General features: G+C 42.1%; 1 protein-coding gene across 2 annotated transcripts; it reads right to left on the reverse strand.

Moving 5' to 3' along the window:
- Window positions 1–143: 143 nt before the first annotated feature.
- On the reverse strand, window positions 144–22,896 carry SLC46A3 (solute carrier family 46 member 3). 2 transcript variants are annotated; one of them, XM_043504361.1, is made up of 7 exons: window positions 22,733–22,896; window positions 21,243–21,456; window positions 10,353–11,226; window positions 9,811–9,894; window positions 7,522–7,678; window positions 2,401–5,688; window positions 144–2,200 (listed from the first exon to the last, which is right to left on the reverse strand). In XM_043504361.1, the coding sequence occupies exons 2-6, from the start codon at window positions 21,432–21,434 to the stop codon at window positions 5,601–5,603; spliced, it is 1,395 nt and encodes a 464-aa protein (XP_043360296.1). In that variant the 5' UTR covers window positions 21,435–21,456; window positions 22,733–22,896; the 3' UTR covers window positions 144–2,200; window positions 2,401–5,600. The 2 variants fall into 2 exon arrangements, with proteins under 2 accessions (XP_043360296.1, XP_043360297.1); XM_043504362.1 differs by lacking the exons at window positions 21,243–21,456; window positions 22,733–22,896 and adding an exon at window positions 11,396–11,638.
- Window positions 22,897–26,971: the final 4,075 nt, after the last annotated feature.

Below are 26,971 nucleotides of genomic sequence, written 5' to 3' on the forward strand. Positions count from 1 at the left end.
TATGTTCCCGCCTACATGGAAACTTAAAATAACCTTTAAATGCTGCTAAGTGGTTAAGGGAAAATACCAATGTTGAGAAAGAAAATGTAAAATTCAAAGTGTTTGCATGAAACAAAGGCACATGTGACAGACTGCATCAAGTGTTACAGTAAACATGAATTTTTATTTTACATAACTGCAGAACATAACATTAAAACTGAACTGACTTGGTTGTAATAAACAATCTTATCTGGGGATAACCAAAGGGAGAGCCTAAAATTAACTACACAAATGCATCTTTTATAAATGAATAGCCAGATTAAAGCTGTTTTCTGTAAATTTAAAGGATGTATTTTTATTTAAATTACACAGGCTGTATTATAATTAACTTTGAATAGCTTGTATGGATAACATATTACAAATCCTTGCAATAAGTTTAGGACAGTTCTGTTTGTTCTCTTACTTCATACAGTGGTCAAAGTGTGTTATGTGCAATCTGAGAATGTAACCAGCCTAAATGCTACAGATTGCAGTGTCTTTTTTGAAGCAGGGTGCTATAAAAAAAATCATCCATCAAAAGACCCAATAATTGCAAAGAAAACCTTCCAAAAATAAGCTTAATGCAATGAAGTCTACCCAGGTCTGTAAATGGCCTGAAACAGTAATTGTGGGACATGGGAACTGCATCCATTCAGCAGATTTGGATGTTAACTCTGAAGCATAATGTTGAGAACTTAAATGCGAGCCTTATTCTCTACTCTAGCATTGCTGAATACTTCCGCAGAAACATTCAGGTACACGTTTATTCCAAAATCCCAAGGCATCTCCTGTGCCTGTCTGTGCCAAAAGTCCCAGTTGTTCCCTACTCCTGTACGCCAAAACAACCAGCTTCCCTTCCTGCCAATTCTCCAGTGCGGTTATGCATTTTTAATACAAAGTCTTGCAGCAAATTGAAGAATGTGGAGGCAGCATGTTACACTCCAGAAAGGATACTTTCCTGACTGCTTTATTTATTTTCATATTTAACATAGTAAAAAGAAAACTCTTCAGTTTCTAAATTACCTAAGGTAGTTGTGGAATTTCCAGTCTGCTTCACTGGAGAGCTGCAGAAGTCAGGCAGTCTTGTTATAAAAGCAAAGTTAGGTCAAGTTTGCTGTAGAGTATGTAGGGTCTTGCATGTACTTTATCTTAAGTGATATTAAATTGGACAAATGAGTGAACAAAAATAGCCCTGTTCATTTTTTTTCCTTGCTTTTTAGGGTGGTTTTCTGGTCTTCTCTGTGGGCAGCCATAATTAGGATATTTGCTGCAAATATCTGGCGCAGCTATTAAGTGACTAGATTTCATGGTGAGGCCTTGGCATAGAGAGGAGTAGAAGAAAATAAATGGAGGGGTGAGGACAGTGGGTATGGGGGCAGCAAAAGGGTAAAGGGACAGCCCAGGTTAAGCAAATAGATCCAAGGTGTAGGTTGAGGTGGATGGCCTTGAATGTAAGGACCAAAAAATGTAAACTGGTTACTTTGAGCAAGGGGGAACCAGGGAAGGATTCTGAAGAGGGGAGCGGTATTGTCTGATCTATCTCTGAGGAACAAAATTTTAGCAGCTGTGTTTGACAGGGCAAAGGGGGAGTCAAGTTGGTAAGAGAGGCTAAGGGAAGAGGTTAATGTGGAAGAAGACCAGATAGGGACAAAGGCTTTGGCCCTGGTGAGAAGGAGGAATAATTTGATTTTTCAATACAGTCCAGAGAAGTGACAAAGTTAGGAGGAGAGCAAGGCATCAAAGCTGACTCCAGTGTTGCTGGCTTAACTACTTCCCTCTTCATATTTTATCTTACAATCAAATCACATTTGCTAGAGTAAGCTTTCTGTAGTCTCTTAAGATAGGCTAACCTTTCACAGTTCTTACATGGACAGTAAAAATGCTATTCCAAAATGCTGTTTTGTTTAGATAAGGGTGTTTGTATACAATGTGATCTCCAGTCATTTCACTTGAGTGTCAAGTAATACTATTTTATTACTAGCTGCAAAAGAAATTAAATATGTTGGTTGCCTGAGCTGCTTCTAAATATTACTCCAGCAATTGTATTGCTTTGTGCATGCTTATGTCAAAAGAACAAGATCCAAACGTTTAGAAGACTAGACAGATCTCTGCTTTATTAACTTATAGCAAAAGGGTGCTTGCATTCATACAAAAATATTTCAGTTGTCAAATCACTCAATTGCTACAAAATTTAACAAAAAGAAAGGAGTACTTGTGGCACCTTAGACTAAAATTTATTAGAGCATAAGCTTTCATGATGCATCCGATGAAGTGAGCTGTAGCTCACGAAACTTATGTTCTAATAAATTTGTTAGTCTCTAAGGTGCTACAAGTACTCCTTTTTTTTGCGAATACAGACTAACACGGCTGCTACTCTGAAACCTACAAAATTTAAGGTTTTATTATTAAAAATGTATAGTACAGTAGTGCCTGGAGGCCTCAACCCATCTGGTGTCTCATGCTATATACAGAATAAATGAGAGAAACGATTCTACATACATTTTGGCATAATCTCCTACTTATTTCAATCTAAGTGCTATATTCATCAAACATTTTGCATCTCCATATAGACAAGTCCACAAAACATGGTTTTATACATTTTGTGTGCTGCAAAATTGACATAAAATGTTGCATTCTCCCACCCATGTAATATGATCATGTGTGAAAATTCTCATTTGGGCCAATGGAATGTCCCATTGTAGAACTAGCTTTTTCAGATTACTGCCAGGGACAATGACAGAACCTCCATAAAGAATGGGAAATGAATGAAGGTATTGTTCCTCTTTTCTGAATCACTACATTTTTTCAGGAGCTATTAACTTCTACACAGCAGCTTCACTCTACATAGTTAACACCAGAAAATAGTATATAACCTGTACGAGCAGAGCAGGCAGATCAGAATTGTGTGTGGTCTATATGAAGGGCCTAAAAAATCATCACAGCACTCTTATGGGAAAAATGTCCTTGCTTTTGTTAAAAGCTATGTATACCCTTGAAGCAAAAAGTTGTTTACAACTCAAGTGCTTTTTTCAGTTTGTGTTTAAGTGTCCTTAGACTCTCATTTGAACTTACGCTCTCTATTTAGCATCACCAGTGTACTTGATGTTGTACAAATGTAAAGGAAGACAAAAAGTCTTTGTCCTGAAGAGTTTGCCATCTAGATCATACACATAATATACACCTTTTATAGCACCAATCTTGATATGGTGCCAATATTTTTGGTGGATTACCTCTGAAAGGCTTTGCTAAAGCTAAGTAGGGTGTTCTTAAAGTGAATTTGAATGAAGAGAGGAAGGTCATTTGAGTTGCATGTGCAGATTTGTGATCTGTCTCTCCTATATGGTAACAAAGAGGTTTCTCTTACCAGAATTCTGTCCTTTTTCTGTTTAAAATGTATGTGCATATACAGTTAGTTCACATTTCACAGTTGATTTCCTAACATAACATTCTTCCTAATATGGAGGCTAAACTGAACTCCAACCAATTTACTTTGTTTTAATTACTGTACCAAATCTCTGCTTAATAATTATCTATGGGGTTTTTTTTAAAAAAGGGTAAGACGGGAAGGGCAGAGTTGTGCGTTATATAATGCAATTGGCTGCCTGACTTGCACATGAAGGTATCATAATGCAAGACCAACGAGCCAGGAATTTATTCTGCATTCCAGTTCTGGTGCCAACTTGCTCTGTGGCCTTGGATAAGTCACTTAACCTCTCTGTTTCCTCATCTAATAAACAGGGATGATAATATCTACCCCAGAGGGTGAGAATCATTACTTAAATAATTGTAAAGTGCCTTGAAGATGAAAAGTGCTATACAAGTTCTAATTACAATTAGAGTGCATTCAGTGCAAAACAATTAGATGTGTGGATCAGATTTACTCACTTCATCAAGGTTATAAAAGAAATAAAAAAAGATCCACAGAAGAGAAAGATCTTACGGTCTTTCAAGAGAGGAGCTCTTAAAGATGCTACAATGATTTAAATGGAGCTATGATGTAGGTAAATTAATGGTATATATACACCTTGCCCCATAATAGGAGGAAAAAAAGGACACAATGAAGTTAAAAGGCAGTATATTTAGAACTGGTTTAAAAAAAAATTATACAATCTGACTTATGCACATACTTAAGTTTACACAATGCAAGTAATATTTGAAGTCAGTAAGACTAAGTGCTGAAAATGCATGTGCTTAAGTCTTTGCAGAAATCGGGGCCTCTATAATTAGCCTATAATATTATTGAAACAAATTATTTATCAGATTATTAAAAAGGCTTAAATATTTAGGGCCAGACCTTGGTCCTGTTGAAATCAGTGGCAAAACTCTCAGTTACTTAAATGGACCAGGATCTGGCTCTGTAGAAGAACATCTACAGTTAAAATAATTAATAAAAAAATCCCTTCTATTTCACAGCATAGACCAGTCCCTAGCTAGGGTCAGGAACAGATCTCCCTTCTCTCTGTGGTTATTGCCACATGCAGGACAGGGAGTGGATAGTCTATGAGTCTGTTCTGGCACAACAGTTTCTATGTAAAATTAATAACTTACTCATGAGTGAGACTTTGTCCATGTCCATCCAATGATTGTAGGAATACGACTAGAGATTAGAGTGTAAATTGAAGGCAATGAGCAAAAGTTATCACAATATTGCAGCTGGTTGATGTTGTGTATGAAATGAGTTAACCTCAAACTAGTTCCAACTGGCCAAATGTCGATATCACAGATCCCACCAATGGAATGAGCACATCTAGCTGCCATGAGAAGGAATGCATTGGAAAGAGTCCATGCTGGCTTCTCATTACCACAGGTTATTCTCATTACAACATTAGAGGGAAAACCCATCTTGAGAACAAAGTTACAAGTGAGTTTCACACTCACAAATGGTTCACATATAAATTAAACCTGCAGAAAAATGGTTTAATTTACAGTATATGCCAGAATTTTCCCAGTTTTGCCTTTTGGAAGAGAACACATATAGTTTGCTCATTTTTGACTGTCCTACAGGCCCCACAGTAACACAAGTCCTTTGAGATGCACACTATAGGCCAGATCCTCAACTGGTGCAAACTGGCATAACTCCATTGGCTTCAGTAGAACTACAGTGATTTATACAAGCCGATGATCTGGCAAACTATCATTGTCACACAAGTTTAGATGACAGAGCTGCATCATATGCCTCACTTAAAATCATTTTCAAACCCGAGAGACAACAAAATATGGTTCTCACTTATTTTCTCTTAATTCTGAAAGAGATATTATTTGTAAATCCAAGAGCACAGCATGTAAAAAAAAATAAGTCATTCTAAATTCTTATTCATAAATCAATCATTGTTGCTATAACTTTAAAAACTGATAAAGACCCTCCACTCTCACCCTATTTGCATAGTTAAATATAAGGATTAAACTCATTCTAGCATAAAATAGGAAGACTGGAAATGCTAGCAGTTTTATGGTAACTTACAGGGCTACTGTCCAGATTTCATCTACAACTGTCACACTCTCTCCCTAATCAGTTTTGTGTATGTAACAGGTTGTACCATGCACAGACTAGACTAGAAAACCCAGGTAGATAAATCCTTTGTTCAACTCTCAATACTCTCTTCACTGGATTGTTCTTCATGTACAAGTGATGCCAACTCCTCTTCATGCCAACTAGTGCACATAAGCCAGCTGAAAGAGAGAGAGAAGACACTAAGACATTTTTAGCAAGACAGTAATGTACAGTATGCTGAATCAGAACCAACACCACACCCAATGGCTTTCTGCACAGAAAGGTCCAGGTGGCTTAATAAATAAAGCAATGATAATACTTGCCTATGTAACATAAATTAGACAATCTCATTTCAATTCTCTGCGAAAAGCATTAAGCCACCATGCCTGATTTAGCACAAATTGGAACAAGCTGCAGTTTCTGCTCTGACACCCTCAGAAAGGATGGTTTCTCAGGGTGAGTGAGATTATTCAGTATACCACAGATAAGGCACAATCTGGAGTGGAGAGGGAAGAGAGGACCTGCAGAAATAACTATCATGCTATTCTATAGTTCTGGATCCAAGATGGATTAATTTATTGGTATGTGAATATGACCCTTTGTACAGAAAACACTGCCTTTTTGAAAAGAGCTTTCCCTGTTATTCTGGAAATTATAGATTGTTATAGCTCTCTGTATCCAAGGTACTCATATGGCCCCATTAACAGAGTATTTGAGCACCTCAATATCTTTATGTTCTAAGGTTTCAGAGTAGCAGCCGTGTTAGTCTGTATTCGCAAAAAGAAAAGGAGTACCGGTGGCACCTTAGAGACTAACAAATTTATTAGAGCATAAGCTTTCGTGAGCTACAGCTCACTTCATCGGATGCATTCCATTTATGTTCTAAAATACTCTCCACTTCCAAGATGAGACTCTTTATCTTCCAACTCCATTAAACTTAGTGGTTCAGAATCACTGATATATTACTCCAGTTTAAAGGCAGGGTAATTCAATGGAATTAGAGTGGCATAAAGCTGGAGTGATGCAGTAGTGAATCAGGACCAAAGTTTTGAAATGTTGAAAGGCACTGAAGTCTGAAGTGTTCTTCTTGTCTCACTACTCTGATGCATCCGATGAAGTAAGATATAGCTCACGAAAGCTTATGCTCAAATAAATTTGTTAGTCTCTAAGGTACCACAAGTCCTCCTTTTCTTTTTACTCTGATCTTAAAACTCAGCTAATCCAGAACAAAAGGTATTTGAGGTGAAGTTTAAGCACGAGGTGAAAAGGTACAAGACTTCAGAAAGGATAACACTGTCCCTCTTAGTAAATATTTAACTTTCTATGAATCTAAGAGTATACATGAACTGGGAGAATGGCTTTTTTTTTTGGTCAATTCCATTCATGTTTCAAAGTCTCAGATACGTAGTTTACATTAGAGAGAATGCAAGTGAATTTAGATACCATAAACACCAAGAAAAGGTGTAATTTGTCCTGAATATTACTGAAATACAGCTGGTTGAGTGTGGGTAAATATTACATAAGTTTGTCCTTCCCCAAGCTTTTCTGATATGCATGGAGATTTATCCACACAGGGCTTGATCCCATGCTCAGCGAAGTAAATGTCAATATCAAAGATCCTGTTGATTTTAATGCTGTAGGGTCAAGGTGAAGGGGCCTGGATGGAAATGCTCCCATTCACTTCAGTGGGCTTTGGATCAGGCCCATAAAACTCCCTCTGGTGAGAATATACAACAAAACTGAGCTCTGCTTTCATACAGTTCGATTACCCTCATTTTGTGCCAAATTTTCCCCCAAGATGCACACACTCAAACAGGGCTCCCACTCATGCCAATAGAAGCCACACACATGTATCCAGGGGTAGAATTTAGCCCCACATTAGGAAACTCAAGTTAGACTTAACTATGGAGCCAACAGGTGAAAGGCAACATTTATCCACTAAACCACCCAGCTTCACTTCATACATAAATATAATTCTACTCTAGTAAAAAAATCTTATGATATATACTTACCACAAGACGCCCAGGGGAATTATACAAAGACCAGCTGATAAGAGGAAACTAAAGCCTGGAAACCAAGCTACAGTGGCTGCATAGAGACTATTAAAAACTGCAAGTGAAATGGCAGCAGTCATAACTTCCAAGCAGGCAATGCAAGCAAACACAGCACCTGTTAAAATAAAAAATATCTGGATAACAATACAGTGCTCTGCATGTATTGAAATTAAAGTCATTCACTTTGGTCAGAGAAGAGGATTAATAAAAAAATACAAAAGATCCACTACAGTTACAATTCCACATCGTACAATTACTGTGCAGCATCACTATTAGAGGGAGGAAGGAGAACCACCTTCAAAATTATTATTTGTTAAGAGACAAGAGCATGTTGCCAGTGGAGATTATCTTTACGACCACTCTGCCCATGTATCTCCTTTCTTGAATCTTTTCAGTAACGCCCACTGTCCTTCCATACCAAACGACGCATTCTCACTTGCAAAGTTCTGTACAACTCCACCCACTATATCTTCCCTTTTCCTGCTCGCCTCTTCTACTTGTTCTCTATGTCCATCTTTTCCCAACTTTGTTGTTTCGTTCATGCTACCTCTTATATGCTGACCAGCTTCCAGCTAATATTCAACACGGGTCTAATCCAACAAAGCAAGTGCTTTGCTGGATCAAGACTTCAGTGCCTCTATCCTCTTCCTCCATTTCCAGAAATAAAAAATTCCTACATTACTTCAGTCTGCATTTTTTGTATTATACTCCATCCAGATTACACCTTTAGACTGTATACTCTTTAGGAAAGAATGTTTTCTTTTGGCATGCTTGCCCATGGCACAGCATTATATATGCTCATGGTGCTATATAGATAAAATTACTAATAATTCAGCATAAAGAGGTCACAAATTCACATATTCATAGTTTCCATGGCCAGAAGGGACCATGGTGATTAACTAGTCTGACCTCCTGTATAACAAAGGCCATAGAACTTCCACAAAAAATTCCTTTTAGAAAATCATCCAATCTTGTTTTAAAAATTGCCAATGATAGAGAAGCCACCATGACCCTTGGTAAATAATTCCAATGGTTAACTGCAAACAACGTTAAAAAATTATGCTTTATTTCAGGCCTGAATTTGTCTTGCTTCAACTTCTAGCCACTGGATTCTGTTATACTTTTCTCCATTAGATTGAATAGCCCATTATTAAATATTTGTTCCCCATGTAGATCCAAATAGACAGTAATCAATTCACCCCTTAATCTTCTCTTTGTTAAGCTAAATAGAACGAGCTCTTTGAGTCAATCACTATAAGGCAAACTGTCTCCTACATCAAGCCATTCAACTATAGGCAATCCTAAAGAAAGATATTTCTACATTTGTAGTTTCTTGGCAATGTGAATGATTAGACACCAGTACAAATAAAAACATCTTTGTTTTGCTAAATATATTATAAATATGAATAGCTCAAGAGAACTCTTTTGCAATAAATGAGCTGGCACTTTCACAAAGTATCAGTTTGGCTACTCAAAATTCTGAGAGAGTATTCAGAGCTAGAGGTGCCAAAATATGGTACACACATACTTCAAACAATAAGCCATTCTTTACCATCTTTAAAATTAAAAAAAATCAATGAAAACCTTCCAGAATAACAGGCTTCATTTCTGCACTACACTATACAAAGTGTTTTTAGTTTGAAATCTAAACATCCATGGTTTTATATAGGTAAGAATTGATGTTATGTCCTTTGGGAAATTTACTATAGCCATGAGGCAGTGGTGCACAACTCAGTATCACAGTCCTTAATTGTTTTTTTCACCCTTTCAAGTGTTTCAAAGATTAGCCATTCACCCTTTGTAATGGCTGACTAAACATGAGATTTCTTTCTTTCTCTGAATGTGAAAACTTCCCGAATGTTAAAAGCACTTATCAAGTCACAACTGTATAACAAATCTTTACTTTAACTCCACTTCAAGTTTTCAGAGGATCACTATTTTTAACCAAAATGCTAACCAATCTTTTAGGGTTTTTGTTTTTTTTCCCCAAAGGAGAAATTTTGACCAGGTGTTAACATTTAATCTTGTTTACATTAACTTGGAAACACAAGTCACAAGGATTTTACTGAAATAAAGTAGTGTGATAATAGATAGAGCCTGAAATTAAAGAAATTACCTTTAAAAGCTAGTACAAGCAAAAAAAAAAAGGAACCTCTGCACACAAATATGTTCAAAACATTTTATAATTTAGAGCCTATTTGTTTTAAGATGCCTGATGACTGTGTTTCTTTAATAAATTCAACTCACCTTGTTCACTAGCCCGAACCACTTTTGACATCATGGACCGTAGAACTGGAATGGGCATAAAACATAGGAGAGAGGGCACTCTCACTGCAAAACAATATAATTAGTCATGAGTCACTCAGGTAACAGCACTTTTAGAATTTAAAGGTGAACTGCAATTTTTTTTAAATGGTCTAACTGCATTTTATGTACTGAAGGCTCCAAATAGTAAAATAGAAGATTAGCAATAGAAGATTCAAACCATAACTATTGTATGTGACACAATTATCTTAAATTATCTTAGCACAGAGAAACATTCATAAACCCAGTGTATATATGTGATATTAAAAGCAAAAAGCCATAAGGAAGTGCTTTCATTAACTTGTCACACTTTTCATTTTTGAATTTCCACTTAAAATCCAATATGGATTTGATTGAACATTACTTTTTTGTTGTTGTTTTTAACATATCTTTAGGTTCTTTTAAGGGATCAGTTGGCTTAATTATATAAAATATAACAATTTTCACATATTTCATGAATCTAAAGGGCCTGCTTTTGAACTCACTTAAAAACATGAGCAGTGTAGTTTTGGCAAAGGCAGCCATGACCATTCCTCCAATGTAAGAAAATATCCCAATGAAGACAATATAGATGTCCCTGAGACAATGTGAAAACAAGTATACTCCTAAAAAACTGGTCAGAGAAACAGAAGTGAATGCAGCTGCTCCATATCCTATGTAGAGTTCATTCCAGCAGAGAGGTTCATCCAGTTCATACAACGTAAAAAGAGAACTCCCACCAACTGAGGTAAAAAAATACATCATGAATGTAAAAAGCAATAAAACGATTAAAGTTCGTTTTTTACAAGTGGAAGTTTTAAAAAGCATGTACACTCCAGAAAATGTTTCTTTAAGGCCTTCAATACAAGATACTGATGCATGTTGCTGGAATTCAGGTACACGTACTGTATCCTCCAGCCAAAATGTAATATAGAAAATATTAATAAAGTGAAGCAGAGAAGCAACCACAAATGTCCATGAAAAGCCTAATCCTTTTATGAAGTAGCCGGAAGTCAGTCCTGCTAATCCAGATACAAGTCCAAAAATCAAATCGACCACAGCTATACGTATTGTTTTCTGCTTCTCTTCATTACATAGGTCAGCTATAAAGGCAAAGGCTCCTCCGAGGAAAGTTGCCATGCTTCCAAACAGTGAACCAAAAAATGCAACTGCAAAGAAAATAGAGAGGGATAGAGAGAAATACGATAATGCACCGAGGAGAGCATTGGATATAAAAGCTCCCACTGAAGGCAGAACTAAAGATTTTTTGCGTCCATGACGATCCCCATCAGCTACAAGGACGATGGCAACCAAAATGCTGGGAACTGCGCCAATTAAATCCAACTGCATAAGAAAGAGAGAGGCCTTTTCTTGGACTTCCTGCATATGGGGAAAAAAAAATATATATGAAGCAGTTATGTATCCAAAAAATTCTACTTTTGTAACCTTTGTCCTTCCTCTCCCTTCCCTTAATATTGTCACTCTTTCTTGTTGTATTTTAACTTAGGATATGATCCTGAACACTCTTATTCAGGCAAATAGTCCTTACTTGATGAGTAGTCCCAAAGGAGTCAACGAGACTACTGTTGTGAGCACGCATTTGCAAGTTCAGGCCCCTATGCCGTGAGCCCTTCAGCAAAGGGACATTGGTCTGCTTCTGCTCTTACTGAAGTCAGTGATAAAACTACTACTACTTTATGGCCAGATGCCGATTCCCTTACTCACACGTAATCATACTGAAACATGCAATTTAATGCAGATAAGGGGGATCAGAATCTGGCCCTGAATGGGATTATTACCGAGCCCGTGGTATTTTACTTATCTGTAAAGTGCCATGCATATTGATAGTGCTACATCAATAAATAATAATGCACATCAAGAAGATACAGTAGAACCTCAGAGTTACCAACACCTCAGGAATGGAGGTTGTTCATAACTCTGAAATGTTTGTAACTGAACAAAACGTTATGGTGGGTCTTTCAAAAGTTTACAACTGAACATTGACTTAATACATCTTTGAAACTTTACTATATAGAAGAAAAATGCAGCTTTTAACCCTTTTACTTTAAATGAAACAAACACAGAAACAGTTTCCTTACCTGGTCAAATCTTGTTATTAAACTACTAAAAAATAAAGGGAAAGTTTATGTTTAACACAGTACTGTACTGTATTTGGGTTTTTTTTTTAATTTTGTTTCTGCTGCTGCCTGATTGCATACTTCCAGTTCCAAATGAGGTGTATTGTTGACTGGTCAGTTCATAACTCTGAGGTTCTAGTGTATTGCATAAAAACTAATTATACTGACACATCTATACTTAATATTATCACATAGTATCCCATGACATGAGAAGCAAGACATGAGAAGTAATTCTTCCACCCTACTCCAAGCTGATAAGGTCTCAGTTGAAGTACTGTGTCCAGGTCTGGGCACCACATTTCAGGAAAGATGTGGACAAATGAGAGAAAGTCCAGAGGAGAGCAACAAAAATGATTAAAACAAAACATGACCTATGAGGAAAGACTGAAAAAACTGGGTTTGTTTAGTTTGGAAAAGAGAAGACTGAGGGGGGACATGATAACAGTTTTCTGCTACACATAGGTGTGGGAAGTAGGGGTGTAGGGGGTGCTGCAGCACTTCCAGCCCATGCCCAGGGCTCCGCTCCTGGCCCCACACAGGGTCCCAGCAGCTGGCCCCGCATCTGCAGCTCTGCTCGCAGCCCCAGCTCCCGGCCCCGTTACCCCTGTCCGTGTCCCTCTCCCAGAGCCCAGGCTCTGGGAGGTGGAGCACAGACAGGAGTAAGGGGGGTGCTTTATAGTTTCCTTAGCTGGCTTCCAGCACTCCCACTACAAAAAGTGTTCCAGCACCACTGCCAGTACATAAAAGATTGTTACAAGGAGGAGAGTGAAAAATTGTTCTCCTTAACCTTTGAGGATAGGACAAGCAGCAATGGGCTTAAATTGCAGCAAGGACAGTTAAGGTTGGACATTAGGAAAAATTTCCTGTCATGGTGGTTAAGCACTGGAACATATTGCCTTGGGAGGTTGTGGAATCTCAGTGATTGGAGGTTTTTAAGAACAGGTTAGACAAACACCTGTCAGGAGTGGTCTAGTTATTATGTAGTCTTGCCTTGAGTGCAAGAGACTGGACTAGATGACCTACTGAAATCCCTTACAATCCTACACTTCTATGATTCTATGACCCTCAACAGGTCTGTGAAGTCTTCCTGCAGAGCGTCAGTGTGAAGTACCTGGATAATTTACCTATCAGGTGCAAATACATTTAAAACCAGTGGAAAGAAGTTCTCGGGCTCAGAAAGTCTCCAAATCACTAACCTCCACTGCCTCTCCAGCCCTCCATTGCCCCTGGTCCCCACTGCCTCCCTACCCACCTCTCCATTCACAGCTTATTTGTCCCCCTGCTTGCCAGGGTTGAGTAAGTCTGCTATGAAAAGTGATATTAACAAACCTACAAATATCAGTCTTCACGGGAGCAAACTTACTAGCTAGCAAGTCTAAAAAAAAAAAAGGCAAAAGAAACAACTACAAAAAAGGCAAGGATGTGCAAAGCACCTTATTTATGGTTCTATTCTGTTTAGGTCCAGTAAAGAATACAGACAACTGTACATAATTTTTATTAGAGAATCTGAAAAAACCCTACATAAATAAATTACAATGATTTGGACATGGATATGTGCATATTTATTTGTTTTTCCTAAAGTTAATTAAGTATTTTAGGAAAAACTGTCAGAGCAGCCACCAAAAATTTCTTGCGAGAACCCCAGCCTAGATAGTGAGAAAGGAAGCAACTTGATCAGCACAAAAAGAGGGATGGGCCCTGTCTATAGAGTGCAGTGGTGCAAAGGAAAGACAAGCATCATGAAAGGAGAATAGTGGTGTTAAGAAAGGAAGTGATTTATCCTAAAAAGAATCAGAGAGAGGGGAGCAAGGGAAGGGAAACCACTTGCTCTGCAGAGACAGCAGCAATGAGAAGGAAAGAAATAGAAATGCCATCATAGAAATGCCAATACATCAGTAATAAAACTGTACTTTACCATCTTGTCCCACCCCATCCCGCACAGGAATGCTCAGGGTACTGAAAAACCCATACCATAAAACAGTCTAAAACTCATACAGATATGATAGCTAAAAACCCAGCACCCTTAATAACATTAAACAAGAAGAGAAAAATGGCATATGTGTGTGTGTGTGTGTGTGTTGGAGGAGAAAGTCCAACACAAGCGAAAAAGGGGGCGAGATGCTCAACTCCTGTAAATCACCCATCTCCATTAATTTCATTGGAATTACCATGGCTTGCACCAGCTGATATAGTTCAAGGACAGAGGTGGGGAGACATATGCCACATTTAGAATGCATGAACACGATCAAGGACCAGTTCAGGCATTTTTAAAGTAAATGAAAATGAACATAAAAAATTATGAGGGCCAACTCCTCAGCTCTTTCAAATGAACACAACTCCATTGAAATCAATGGAGCTACACAGATTTAGAGCAGCAGAGAATCTGGCCATATTTTCTTAATCTGCAAATCCACTACACTCTAAAATATGATTATACAGAAAAAAACATTCTAGAATACAAAATTAAATGGATAAAAATGAAGAATCCCTTGATTTAAATAAGGCTTTAGTTAAGTGAGGAATGTTGTGCCTAAGGCTGAACAATGACCAGGACAGAGGAAATTGATAGTGGCTCATATAATTAAAGAATGTTACATACTATCATACTGTATGATAAATAATGCTTCAATATAACTCCTCTGAGCTCAGTTGAAAGAGATTTTGTTCAATGCAGCAATCACAAAGCACCAGCTTTCATTGCAGTGAATTCTGAATCTCTTCTTAATTATAAAGTGAATACGTTTACCCAAAGCCTATGAGACAATGAATCTAAGTGCTGCAAAGGCCTTATCCATATCTTATATACCTTTACAGACCCCAAATGCTCTTCTATCGTCTTAAATTTATTTTCTAAATTTGCCCTGACATTGTTGAGATTGAAAAGCCGCTCCCAACCCTAAAAAAAAGGAACTACACAAGATGGAGAGAGGATAATTTGTCTTTTCCTGAGAGGCTGATGGAAACAAAATTTGAGGAACACCACAGCAAAATGTAGGCCATCTATGTATAAAAGTCACTAATATCTTGGACTCCCAGGAAAATCCAGAATACCTGGTGCAAATATAATCTCAGCAAACTGTCTGGAGTTTAAATTTCTCAGCCTACTGTTTTCACCCACTTGCAGATAGAATTCTTTCTCAATGTGGAATCCTGGCCCCATTGAGAAAATTGGCCAATGGGGATTTTACCATTTACATCAATGGGGCAAGAATTTCATGCTCAGATGCTATGGTGATGAGTGTGGTGTAAAATACAGACAGACAGACAAAATCGTGATTATTTCAGAGTTTACAGCTACCTGAGGCCTGTATTGATGGAATAATGAGAACTGGAAATTGGCAGGGGATGGGCAAAGAAAAGTTCTGCAGGACAAGATCCCGCTTACTGGAGACCCATTGCCCTGAAAGGAGTTATCCAAGCACAGTGAATGTAAAGCTAGTTTTTATTATGTATCCTTTGTGTCAAATAATTGCAGTGAGCAACTGTGTGAAAGAGTAATTCACGATGACCTTGTTGCGAGAAGCCATTAGAAATTCAGCTGACTCATGGTTAATAAGCACTTTGGTTCAATGCTTTGCATTAAGTGGAAAAGTTTTCTTTTTCTAAGCATGTACTGTCGTGTTTTGAAAAACAGCTTGAATTTCAGGGGCTTTCCAGCAAATGTCAACTACAGAAAAAAAAATCAAACTAAGTTTTTATGAAGTTTAACTAAATTTCCAGATCAGAAATCTGCAGCTGGCAGATTTCTCAATCAATCGTGGGTTTGTAGTTGCTATAATGAAAACAACATGACAGTATATGACTATGTCTACACTCATACGAGTAAAACTTTTGTCGTTCAGGGATGTGAAAAAAAAACACAGCTGTCTGACATAAGTTTCACCAACAGAAGCGCCAGTGTGGACAGCGCCATGTTTAATTATGCCAACAGGAGAGCTCTTGCCCATCGGCATACAGCTCTACACAGGAGACTTTACAGCGGCGCAACTGCAGAGGTACACCTGTGCCACTGTAAGGTCTATAGTGTAGACATAGCCTACGTGTGACACTAAGAAGTCCTCAGTGCCAACTAGCAAAGGGCTCACTGTTCTGTCAGCAACTCCAATAAGGCCTGACAAACTCACTGCACCTAACACATTGCTGTCACAGTAGTTATCCATAAAGAATGTTGTGTGAGATATGAAATGAAAGCCAATGACACACTAGCCATTACTATCATTGTGAATAATATGTATTAAAACTATATGAGGAACTGTGTACATGTACTGATAATATGTTTTAAAGTCTGTAACCAAACAAAGGGAGAAAGAGGTTTCCAAGAGGAAAGATAGGTATCACTGTCACATGTAAATTAAGCATCATGAGCCAAAAACAATGGGAGCTACATTTGCATATAAAGTCAACAGGAAAAACAGGTTGATAGGGGGCAGGAGGGATGTGAACACAATATGGCACCAGCACAGTGGAGAATAAACAGCAGTAATGCTTTCAGACTTTTACTGGGCTATAACAGGGATGCATGAACAACTCCCATTATCCATTTCATGCAGGAACATCCTTAGTGCAGGGGATGACTTGTGAAGGAATAGATCCTAGATTGACTGAAAACAAGCAAGTTCTGCAGAAAGACTTTTGAGGGTGAGAAACTACTTTAGACAAGGGTTGTAGCCTGTTAAGTTTATCATCTCTGGAAAGTGTGTTATAGTTTTGTTTTATTTGTAACCATTTTTGTTTCCCTTAGTCTTTCTCAATACTCATTTGACTCTGTGAATCTCTGTTCTTTGTTAATAAACAATTACAGTGCTGTGTTGCTATAAAGGACCTAATCCTGAGTTGTAATCATCCAGCTGTGCAAACACCTAGCCATGCGTACACTATGTCTTTAGGGACAGTTTACCTGGTAATTACTGAGAGTGTCCAGTGATAGTGGCTGGACACTACCGGGACAGGGGAGGCGGGGAGGGATGCTTGTGGAAGCTTCAGGGACTGGGATACACCAAGACTTAACCTGCAGAAAGAAACCCAAAGAAAGGGCTGGAAAAATTCTGAGAAGTTTGTTTGGGTGGCTAACTGACCATGAGTGCCAGGGAACTGAAAGACAGCAAGTATGTCTCTTACTGAGGCAGGAGGTAACACGATGACCTCTGGTTCTGGACACCCTGAGAAAGAGTCACAATATGCCAAAATTCATCTACCTAAAACACAGCATGCAGTAAGAGCTAATACTGGATGAAAATATCCGTTGTGGGTGATGTACAAAGACTATTAAGAGAAAAAGCCCAGACCCACAAACCCAACTTTTAGGCGCCTTGGAAAAATCACTGGAATTCACACACCCTGAACTAGGCACACTAGGTTCCCTATACAATTTATGAGGAGAGGTAGGCACCTGAGAATAGACTTATAAACGCCAGCACATTCTCACTCTTTGTCTAGCCCCATTAATATTTAATCGTTTAATACAAAGTGGAATGGCTTCAGCAAAAGAGACCCACCTCAGAATATTCCATAGCCCAGTGGTTAGAGCTTTCCCCAGAGAAGTGGGAGACCCCTCTTCAAATCCCTTCTCCTCACAAGGCAGAGGGGGGAATTGAAACAGGGTCTCCTTAGAGGAGAGGAAAGTGATCAGGAACAGTCAGCATGGATTCACCAAGGGAAGGTCATGCCTGACTAATCTAATCGCCTTTTATGATGAGATTACTGGTTCTGTGGATGAAGGGAAAGCAGTGGATGTATTGTTTCTTGACTTTAGCAAAGCTTTTGACACGGTCTCCCACAGCATTCTTGTCAGCAAGTTAAGGAAGTATGGGCTGGATGAATGCACTATAAGGTGGGTAGAAAGCTGGCTAGATTGTCGGGCTCAACGGGTAGTGATCAATGGCTCCATGTCTAGTTGGCAGCCGGTGTCAAGTGGAGTGCCCCAGGGGTCGGTCCTGGGGCCCGTTTTGTTCAATATCTTCATAAATGATCTGGAGGATGGTGTGGATTGCACTCTCAGCAAATTTGCGGATGATACTAAACTGGGAGGAGTGGTAGATACGCTGGAGGGGAGGGATAGGATACAGAAGGACCTAGACAAATTGGAAGATTGGGCCAAAAGAAATCTAATGAGGTTCAATAAGGATAAGTGCAGGGTCCTGCACTTAGGATGGAAGAATCCAATGCACCGCTACAGACTAGGGACCGAATGGCTCGGCAGCAGTTCTGCGGAAAAGGACCTAGGGGTGACAGTGGACGAGAAGCTGGATATGAGTCAGCAGTGTGCCCTTGTTGCCAAGAAGGCCAATGGCATTTTGGGATGTATAAGTAGGGGCATAGCGAGCAGATCGAGGGACGTGATCGTTCCCCTCTATTCGACACTGGTGAGGCCTCATCTGGAGTACTGTGTCCAGTTTTGGGCCCCACACTACAAGAAGGATGTGGATAAATTGGAAAGAGTACAGCGAAGGGCAACAAAAATGATTAGGGGTCTAGAGCACATGACTTATGAGGAGAGGCTGAGGGAGCTGGGATTGTTTAGTCTGCAGAAGAGAAGAATGAGGGGGGATTTGATAGCTGCTTTCAACTACCTGAAAGGGGGTTTCAAAGAGGATGGCTCTAGACTGTTCTCAATGGTAGCAGATGACAGAACGAGGAGTAATGGTCTCAAGTTGCAATGGGGGAGGTTTAGATTGGATATTAGGAAAAACTTTTTCACTAAGAGGGTGGTGAAACACTGGAATGCGTTACCTAGGGAGGTGGTAGAATCTCCTTCCTTAGAGGTTTTTAAGGTCAGGCTTGACAAAGCCCTGGCTAGGATGATTTAACTGGGACTTGGTCCTGCTTTGAGCAGGGGGTTGGACTAGATGACCTTCTGGGGTCCCTTCCAACCCTGATATTCTATGATTCTATGATTCTATGATTCCTGTATCTGGGGTGAGTATCCTAACCACTGAGCTAAAGGTTATAAAGGGAGGTCTCCTCCTTGTGGCCATTTTGTGAAGAGTTAGGCATGCTCGCTGAATTGGGCTCAGCAAGCAAGCTAGGCAGGGGAACACCTACCTTCACCTGGTTTGAGGACCACACTGGGTCTTAGTCATGAGACAGGTGTCAGGTCACCTGCCTGAGGAAGCAACGCCATGTCCAGAGGCACAAACTTTGACAGCTAAGTCACTTTTACAGTGAAAATTTAGGTGCTGAGTGAGATTAGGTGCCTACAGTGTTAGGCTGCAGCTGTGCAGGTGGATTGTAGATCACAGTAGGATATAAATCCCTTTTAGATCTGAACCAAAAAACCTTGATCTAGCCAAAAGCATCCACAGTCTTCCACTTCACAAGAACCTCAGGAGACCCTGAGTTCTGGTTCAGGTCAAGCTATTTAAATGTCAAATTGACTTGCAATAGAAGCCTCTCTTCCCCTCCAAAAAGGACAGCTTTGCAGCCAAACATTGCAGCCTTGAGGAGTGGAGAGTTCATGTGTTCTCCTCCTCCTGTGCTCTAAAAGTTATTCCAGTAGCTAGCTCTCCTGCTGTCTGATGCTGGGAGAGAGGCGAGTAAGGTCTCAGCAGCCCAGCCTCAGGTTTTTTAGTTTATTTGTGTTCAATTACATGCTGCGGAGCTAGTGAGATCAGTGCCTACTAGCATCTCTACATGGATTAACAGATTGCTAGAAGGTGCCTCCTACTCCCAATTACCAGAAAGCTGCAAGGGTCTCTTCTTCCCAACTGCAGCTATGGATCATGCACAGCTACTTTCTTGCTGTTTTATTAAAGCTCCATGGGTTGGGTCAGCCAGGAAGAGCTGTTTATGCTTCTACTGGACTCTGACTCCCATAGGATAGTATTTGGGAGATAGAAGCCAAGTAATCAACACTAAAGGGGATTAATGGGAATCATGAATGGCCTACCTTGGCTGATCTGTCAGCCAAACAAAAAACAAAAAACAAGAGTCCTATGGCAAAAATTCAACTTTGCCCTCTTAAGTTCTTCCTTAGCTGACTAGTCTCCTGTCAAATGAGGAAGAACTCATTGTCATGGTAAAAAGTCTGACCTATTCCTTTGAGCAAGTTCAATGGAGTCTACATATGGCATTGACAAGCATGCCCTTGTTATATATAGCAAGTGGGCTGCGTAAACTTGGATGCTCTACTCTTTGGAAGGGGCAGTGCAGAATACCTAATTAGTAATTTTATGGTAGCATCCCAGAGATTCAGATCTAGGATTGCACAAAATCCCTCACTTCAAGTGCTACTTAGAGTTTTGCAACAATCCCTTTGTCTGATTTTGGAATGATGTCAACTGATGGTCTCTTATTAACACATGCCTTTTTTATAACTCACAAATCCATGTCAACTACCACTTTCCCCTAAATGTAAAGAAAGCTGTGGTCTAACAGGGGATTCTAATCAATATCTAATTCAAGAAGAGTAAATTGTACAAATAATATTAAAATATGCTTTACATATTTTTAAAAGGATCATTAACAATCAAATTGAAGAGTTGCCATCCTTATATTCTGACAATACAGGAAATGAATGTCACCACTGGTATAAATAAGAAATCAGAGATTTTCAAAATTGTTGAAAGATCACCTTAGTTAAATACATATTTTAAAATTCTCTTTAATTTTCTCCTTCTGGTCCCCCATCCCTGTCTGATGTCATATCTCTCTGTATAATGCTGTATTTATCTAACCAAGGCCCTGGTCCTGCAAAGATTGACATACATGCATAACTTGACACATGGAGAAGTCCCACTGAAGTCAAAGGTACTAATCACACTGTGTAAAGTTAAACACATGCATACGTCTTTGCAGGATCAGGGCCCTAGTTTCTATACTTCTCAAAGTAAGGGCAATATCTCCTTTTCGGGCCAAACCCTCTAACGGAGTGGTTCTCAACCTACAGCCCAATCAGCATACAGCTGCAGCACATCCTCAGGGCCATACAAGTAGTATATATATTGTGTGGATGTGACCCACATAACACATAGAGAGCTGCATAGGCAGCCCATAATGGTAAATAGGTTGAGAACCACTTCTCTAAGATAATGTGCATCCTCAACTCCTAATGACTTCAGAGGGAACTGAATGTCCTCAGCATCTTGCTGAGCTGATTCTTTGTAAACACTATACACACCTATGGCATCACATAGATATTAATGAAATCATAATTTTATAAAAAATAAACCACTGTTAATTAAATATTTATCTAGTACTTACTGCAAATTTTCCTTCATAATATGTTTTCATTGGTACTTCCCCCTCTCCCTCCGCACTTACCTTCTGTTTGATATAGGTTGGGTTACTTTTGTTTAGTTCACAGTAAGTAGTGTTGTTATTTTCTATTAAACTGGAGTTGCTTGCTTCTTCCCATAGTCTCTGATAAATATACTGCTGAATCAGCGGTACAGTCAAGAAGCAGGCAAAAGTGTAAATGATGATGACAGGTTCCACTAACAAAACCTTCCTCATGTCTGGATTGCCCTTCAGTTCTCTGTTCAGAAAGAAAGAGCATGTATTAGCTGTCCAATACGAAAGGAACGCACATACTAGTGTTTCAGAATAGTCTAAAATTCAGGTAAGGGGTTTTGCACATTGCAGAGAGAAAGGAAGTGTCAGATGGTAATTCTCTGTCAGTTAGGGAGGAGCTTACACTCTGTTTTGAGCCAAGCTTGGGTTTAGATTGCTATTGTGTAATTTATATTGCTAAAAATCTGAGTCACAAATGAGCTGCACATTTAATTCAGTTTCTGTTTTAGCCTGTCAACTATTTAACTAGTTAAAAAGAACTGAATGTTTTAAAGTTGGTGATGTCTTCTCCCTCCCCCCCACTATTGTTCACCTTGTTTATGTTTTGCCATGTTCAGTAGTTTCTTAAAAACATGTATTTTAAAGTTCTAGAAGTAGTTAATCAGTAAAAGATGGTTTTAAAAAACTCATACATCACACCGTTTTAGAGAACGCAAAGGCAGACATCTTTCCTCCCCAAATAAAATGTCAGGTCTTGCTACTCTCTCTGGGGGTGTTTATTCAGCTGCTCCGAGATATAGCCCAGTTATGCAAAGTCCAGATGTGCAAAATGACCAAAATTACAAGCAATAGTAGCGAGATCACGTGCTGTCGTGTGACATCGCCCCTCCCCCCCCCCAAAAAAACCTATTTTCAGCGTTAGCAAAGATTCATGCTTGTGTGCATCTAAGCGCTCAGGTATCAGAGTACATGTGAATGTCTGCGTGGCACGTCTTGGTCTGACAACGTGCGTGTCGCTATCTCAAGCGAGGCTTAGTGACTGTGTGCACTGGTCTGAACGTGTCGACACCGCAAAATACATGTCTTCGCTCCCCTCCGCGAAGCCCTGTGAAAACAGCAGCGGAGACGGGGCAGATGGGCTTTTAACTGGGGCGAGCCGATCCCATTCAACGCTAGGCGCCCCATGGGCTTCGACCCAGGGGGCCTGAATGGCCGGGTGGGTGGGTGGGTGTGGCTGGTCTCTCCTCCTGTGCGAGTGTGTTGTGGGTGCCTCTCGGTTCTGGGGGCGTTCCAGTGCCAAAGTGTCTCCCCCTGCGCCGGCCGTGGGGCGCCACAAGCTCAGTCGCCGTCTCCCCGTGTGGGCTGTGGCGGTGCCGCGGGCCCAGTGAGCGCGCGCCGCGCCGCGCCGCGCCCCCCCCCCCCGCGCGTGGGGTGGTGCACGCGCAGCCTGTGCGCGCCTGCCCGCGCTGGGCGCCGCGTGGGGGAACAGGAGAGAGGCCCCGCCCCGGCGGCGCCCTCACCTCCGCTGCAGTGCCCCCCGCTCGCGGCCGCGAACCCTCCCCCGCCGGCCGGCCGGTCCCCGCAGAGCTCCGACCCAGGCAGCTGCAGCGACTCCTGCTCCCCGGCCAGCGGCTGCGCCGGGCGGCTCCCAAACACGCACCCGTCAACCCCGGAGCCCGCTCATTGGGTGCCGGCTCACGGAGCCTGTCCACGGAGCGCGGCGATTGCTCATCCGCAGTGCCACTCGCCCCGGCCCTGCCTCCCCTTGGCTCGCTCCCACGGCGGGCATGAGACAGCACCTGCCAGCCCCGCCCCCGCCCCCGCCCCGGGCCACCCGGCGTCTCCCCTCCCGCCCCCGCTTGATCCAGCCGGGGGCCCCACGGGTCGCGTGCTCCCCTCTCCCGGGCCCCGCCGCTGCTTCCAAGGGGAAGCCCCGCTCTTCTGGTTCTGCTGCAGCCACGCTGCTAGGGGAGCTCAGGCTGCATCCACTCCCCCATGGGGCGATCGGGCAGTTTCCCGCTGCCCTTCCCATCCCCCTGGGATGTGGCGTGGAAGGGGCAATCTCTGCGCCTCAGGCGGCGCTTAACTCCATGAAATCTAGACACCTGCTCGCGGGGTTTGGGTTTGGAAACTGGTCAATGCAGGAGCTGGCCTGGGGGTGAAAACAAATCACTAGCATGGGCCATGTTGTGACTTTACTCCCCCCGGTAATGGAGCAAATAATTAAAGCAATCGATTTGCAAACACCTAGAAGATAATAAGGTGATAAATAACAGTCAGCATGGATTTGTCAAGAACAAATCGTGTCAAACCAACCCGATAGCTTTCTTTGACAGAGTAACAAGTCTTGTCGATGGGCGGAAGTGGTAGATGTGGTATATCTTGACATTAGTAAGGCTTTTGATATTGTAAATAAATTGCCTAGGGAGGTTGTGGAATCTCCATCATTGGGGATTTTTAAGAGCAGGTTGGACAAACTCCTGTCAGGGATGGTCTAGATAATACTTAGTCCTGCCTTGAATGCAGGGGACTGGACTAGATGACCTCTTGAGGTCCCTTTCAGTTCTATGATTCTAAGGTAAACCTGCTCTCCAGTTTAGGCTGTGCTACGTCTGCAGCAATGGACTTTGTTTCATCTAATAATGCAATGAGGATTTTCTTATCTCTGGGTAAATGTATGGGCTAAGTTAACTTCAGCTATAAAACTATGGGTCTAATTCTATTCCCGGAGGTATAAATCCATTGATTTCAATGGGGCAGAATCAAATCCTAAACTCCCCAGAACAGCAATAATCAGGGACAATAGAAATCGGTGCTGATTTTGATTTTTCTACTGGGTCCTACCCATCTCTTAATCTCAGTAATAGGGTCGCCAACTTTCTAATCACACAAAACCAAACACCCTGCCCTGCCCCTTCCCCAAGGTCCCGCCCCTTCTCCCCCCACTTGTTCCAACCCTCCTCACTTACTCTTCCCCTAAAGTTGCCAACTTTCTAATCTGGAGTGGGCAATAATTTTCACAGGGGGTCCACTCTACGAATTCTGGTAAATTGTCACGGGCTGCACATTTCTACTGTATTAATGGAGGTGGTCTGGGAGTAGGTTTGGGTGCAGGAGGGAGCTCCGGGCTGCTGCAGAGTGTTGGGGTGCAGGAGGTGGTGTGAGTTGCAGGCTCTGGCTGAGAGGTGCTTACCACAGGCGGCTCCTGGCTGGCGGTGCAGCAGGGCTCAGGATGGCTGCCTGCATGCCATAGCCCCATACTGCTACCAGAAGCAGCTGTGGCTGGGTGCAGCTGGCATGTCTCTGTGCGCCCCTTGCAGGAAGGGGGGCAGTGGGTCTCCATGCGCTGCCCATGCCCACAAGCACCATCCCCACAGCTCCCATTGGCCGGTTTTTGGACAATGAGAGTTGTGAGGACGGTGCTGGGGCTGGGGGCAGCGTGCAGAGCTGCCTTCCCCCGCCAGGGGCGCGCAGAGACATGCCAGCAGTAGCCGGCCGCTTCAGGAAGCGGCATGGGGCCACAGCAGGCATGCAATCTGCCTGAGTGCCCCGCTGTATTGCAGGACTTTTAGCGGGCTGGACTCTGAGATTGCGAGGGAGCAGAGGAGGCTGGGCAGAAATGTTAGTCATCGTGGGATGCGCAGAAATGTTAGACAGGCTGGATCCAGCCCACAGGCCGTATTTTGCCCACCTGTTAATCTCACAAAACCAAACACCCTAGCCCTGCCCCTTCCCTGCGGCCCTGCCCCCGCTCACTACATTCCTGCTCCCTCAGTGGCTCATTCTCCCCCACCCTCACTTACTTTCACTGGGCTGGGGCAGGGGTTGGGGTGTGGGAGGGGGTGCGGGCTCCAGGGTGGGGCCAGAAATGAGGGGTTCAGGGTGCAGGAGGGGGCTCTAGGCTGGGACAGGGAGTTGGGGTGTGTGAGGGGGTGAGGGCTGTGACTTGGGGTGTGGGCTCTGGGGTGGGGCGGGTATGAGGGGTTTGGGGTGCAGGGGGGGCTCCAGGAGGGGGGTGGGGCTGAGGGATTTGGAGTGCAGGAGGGGGCTCTGGGCTGGGCCAGGGGTTAGTATCTGGGGGCGTGAGGACTCCGGCTGGGGGTGCAGGCTCTGGGGTGGGGCTGGGGATGAGGGGTTTGAGGTGCAGGAGGGGGCTCTGGGCTGGGCCAGGGGTTAGTGTCAGGGGGTGAGGACTCTGGCTGGGGGTGCAGCCTCTGGGGTGGGGCTGGGATGAGGGGTTTGCGGTGCAGGAGGGGGCTCTGGGTTTTGGGGGGACTAAGGGCTGGTTCCTGGCCAGTGGGAATGCAGAGCTGGTTCTCAGGTCAAAAAGACAATCCAGGGTCCTAGGCACATCACCAAATGGGGGCATGTATTATGCAGGAAACTCTTCTCCAAACTGGGATGGGCAGCTGGGGTCTCCTTCAGAGCAGCAGGGTCTGCTTTGCGGATGGAGTCAAATAACTTTCTCCTAGCTCTACTGGCTGCTGCACCTAGTCTGTGCACGCTGTCTACAAACTCAAGCGAATATCACACCTGGGTGGAGTTTTTCTTTGCATCTATGAGTCCAGAAACATAATAAACCTGAAATTCTGCTATAGTTACATGGCTCTGGGAGTTGGGTCCCTGGCCCATGCCTATGATGCCTATGCCTTAATCTGATGTTTACTGTGGTAGCGTCTGGTGGCTCCAGTCAGGAATGGGGCACTGTTCTCTTAGGCACTGCACAATCACAAGAATAGAGGTAGTTCCTGTTTGTTGAGTTTACAGTATAATATGAGAAAAGAAGTGACACAAATGAGAAAAACAGAAGGAAAGAAGTAGCAAGGGTAATGAAAATAAGATCATGTGTTTACTTAGCTATTGCATAACTCAGTAGTTACAGATGGTTCCAAGCAATCTGCATTTTTTCCCCAGTAAATGAAATCACCTCTCTTGAACAACCAAACCATAACTGATTAGCTGATTTGTTGCAGGAATCACCTGGGTCTTGAACTGGGATCTGTAACTGCCCTTACTGTTATTGTACCAGACTTAATTATTTCCCGATCATAAACTTCACTTTATCCCAGTTTCAGGGGGCTACAGTAATAAATGTCTCATTTATCCTGATAATCCAGATATTCAACTAATTGCACATTCAGAATATTCAGCTTTGTATTATGGAATGTCCTTGCACATCAATGAAACATAAGGATTGTGACAGGAATGTCAGGCCACATTAGGTAAGCACAAACTATGACCATTGGCTGGTCATTTGGAAGTGAGCTGGAGCTCTCAGGCTGTTCTTCATCAAAATTGCTCCCCCTGTTCTCTCCCCAGCAGTTTCAGACTGGAGGATATTTGCGTAAAAGGATTTTATTCACTGTACTTACAATCTCCTCCGGACCAACAATTTGTGCCATCACCAACAGTACTGGGAGCATCACCAGAGTGGGAGCTGTGTCACAGTCTTGAGGGCTGCAGAATAGATTCCCCTTTCACTAGCCCTGTTCCACTGACCAGTACAGAAAGGGGCAGAGCCACAGGCCACCTCTATGTGGCTGCTTTGGGGGTTCTAATGATGTTCTGGATACTGGATATTCCCATTGCACCAGGAGTTCAAGAACTGGGACTTCCGCTGCCCCGTGCACAGGTGAATAGAGGGTGTTCTTTGCACCCTGCCATGTTTGCCACCACCTCTGTAGACACCTGCCAGGCTAGCAACAATCCAGCCCTCTGAGGTATCATAAAGAAAAGAAAGAGGTCATGTTTAACAGGAT

Source organism: Dermochelys coriacea, chromosome 1 (assembly GCF_009764565.3).
Source record: "Dermochelys coriacea isolate rDerCor1 chromosome 1, rDerCor1.pri.v4, whole genome shotgun sequence".
Classification (NCBI taxonomy): Eukaryota; Metazoa; Chordata; order Testudines; family Dermochelyidae; genus Dermochelys; species Dermochelys coriacea.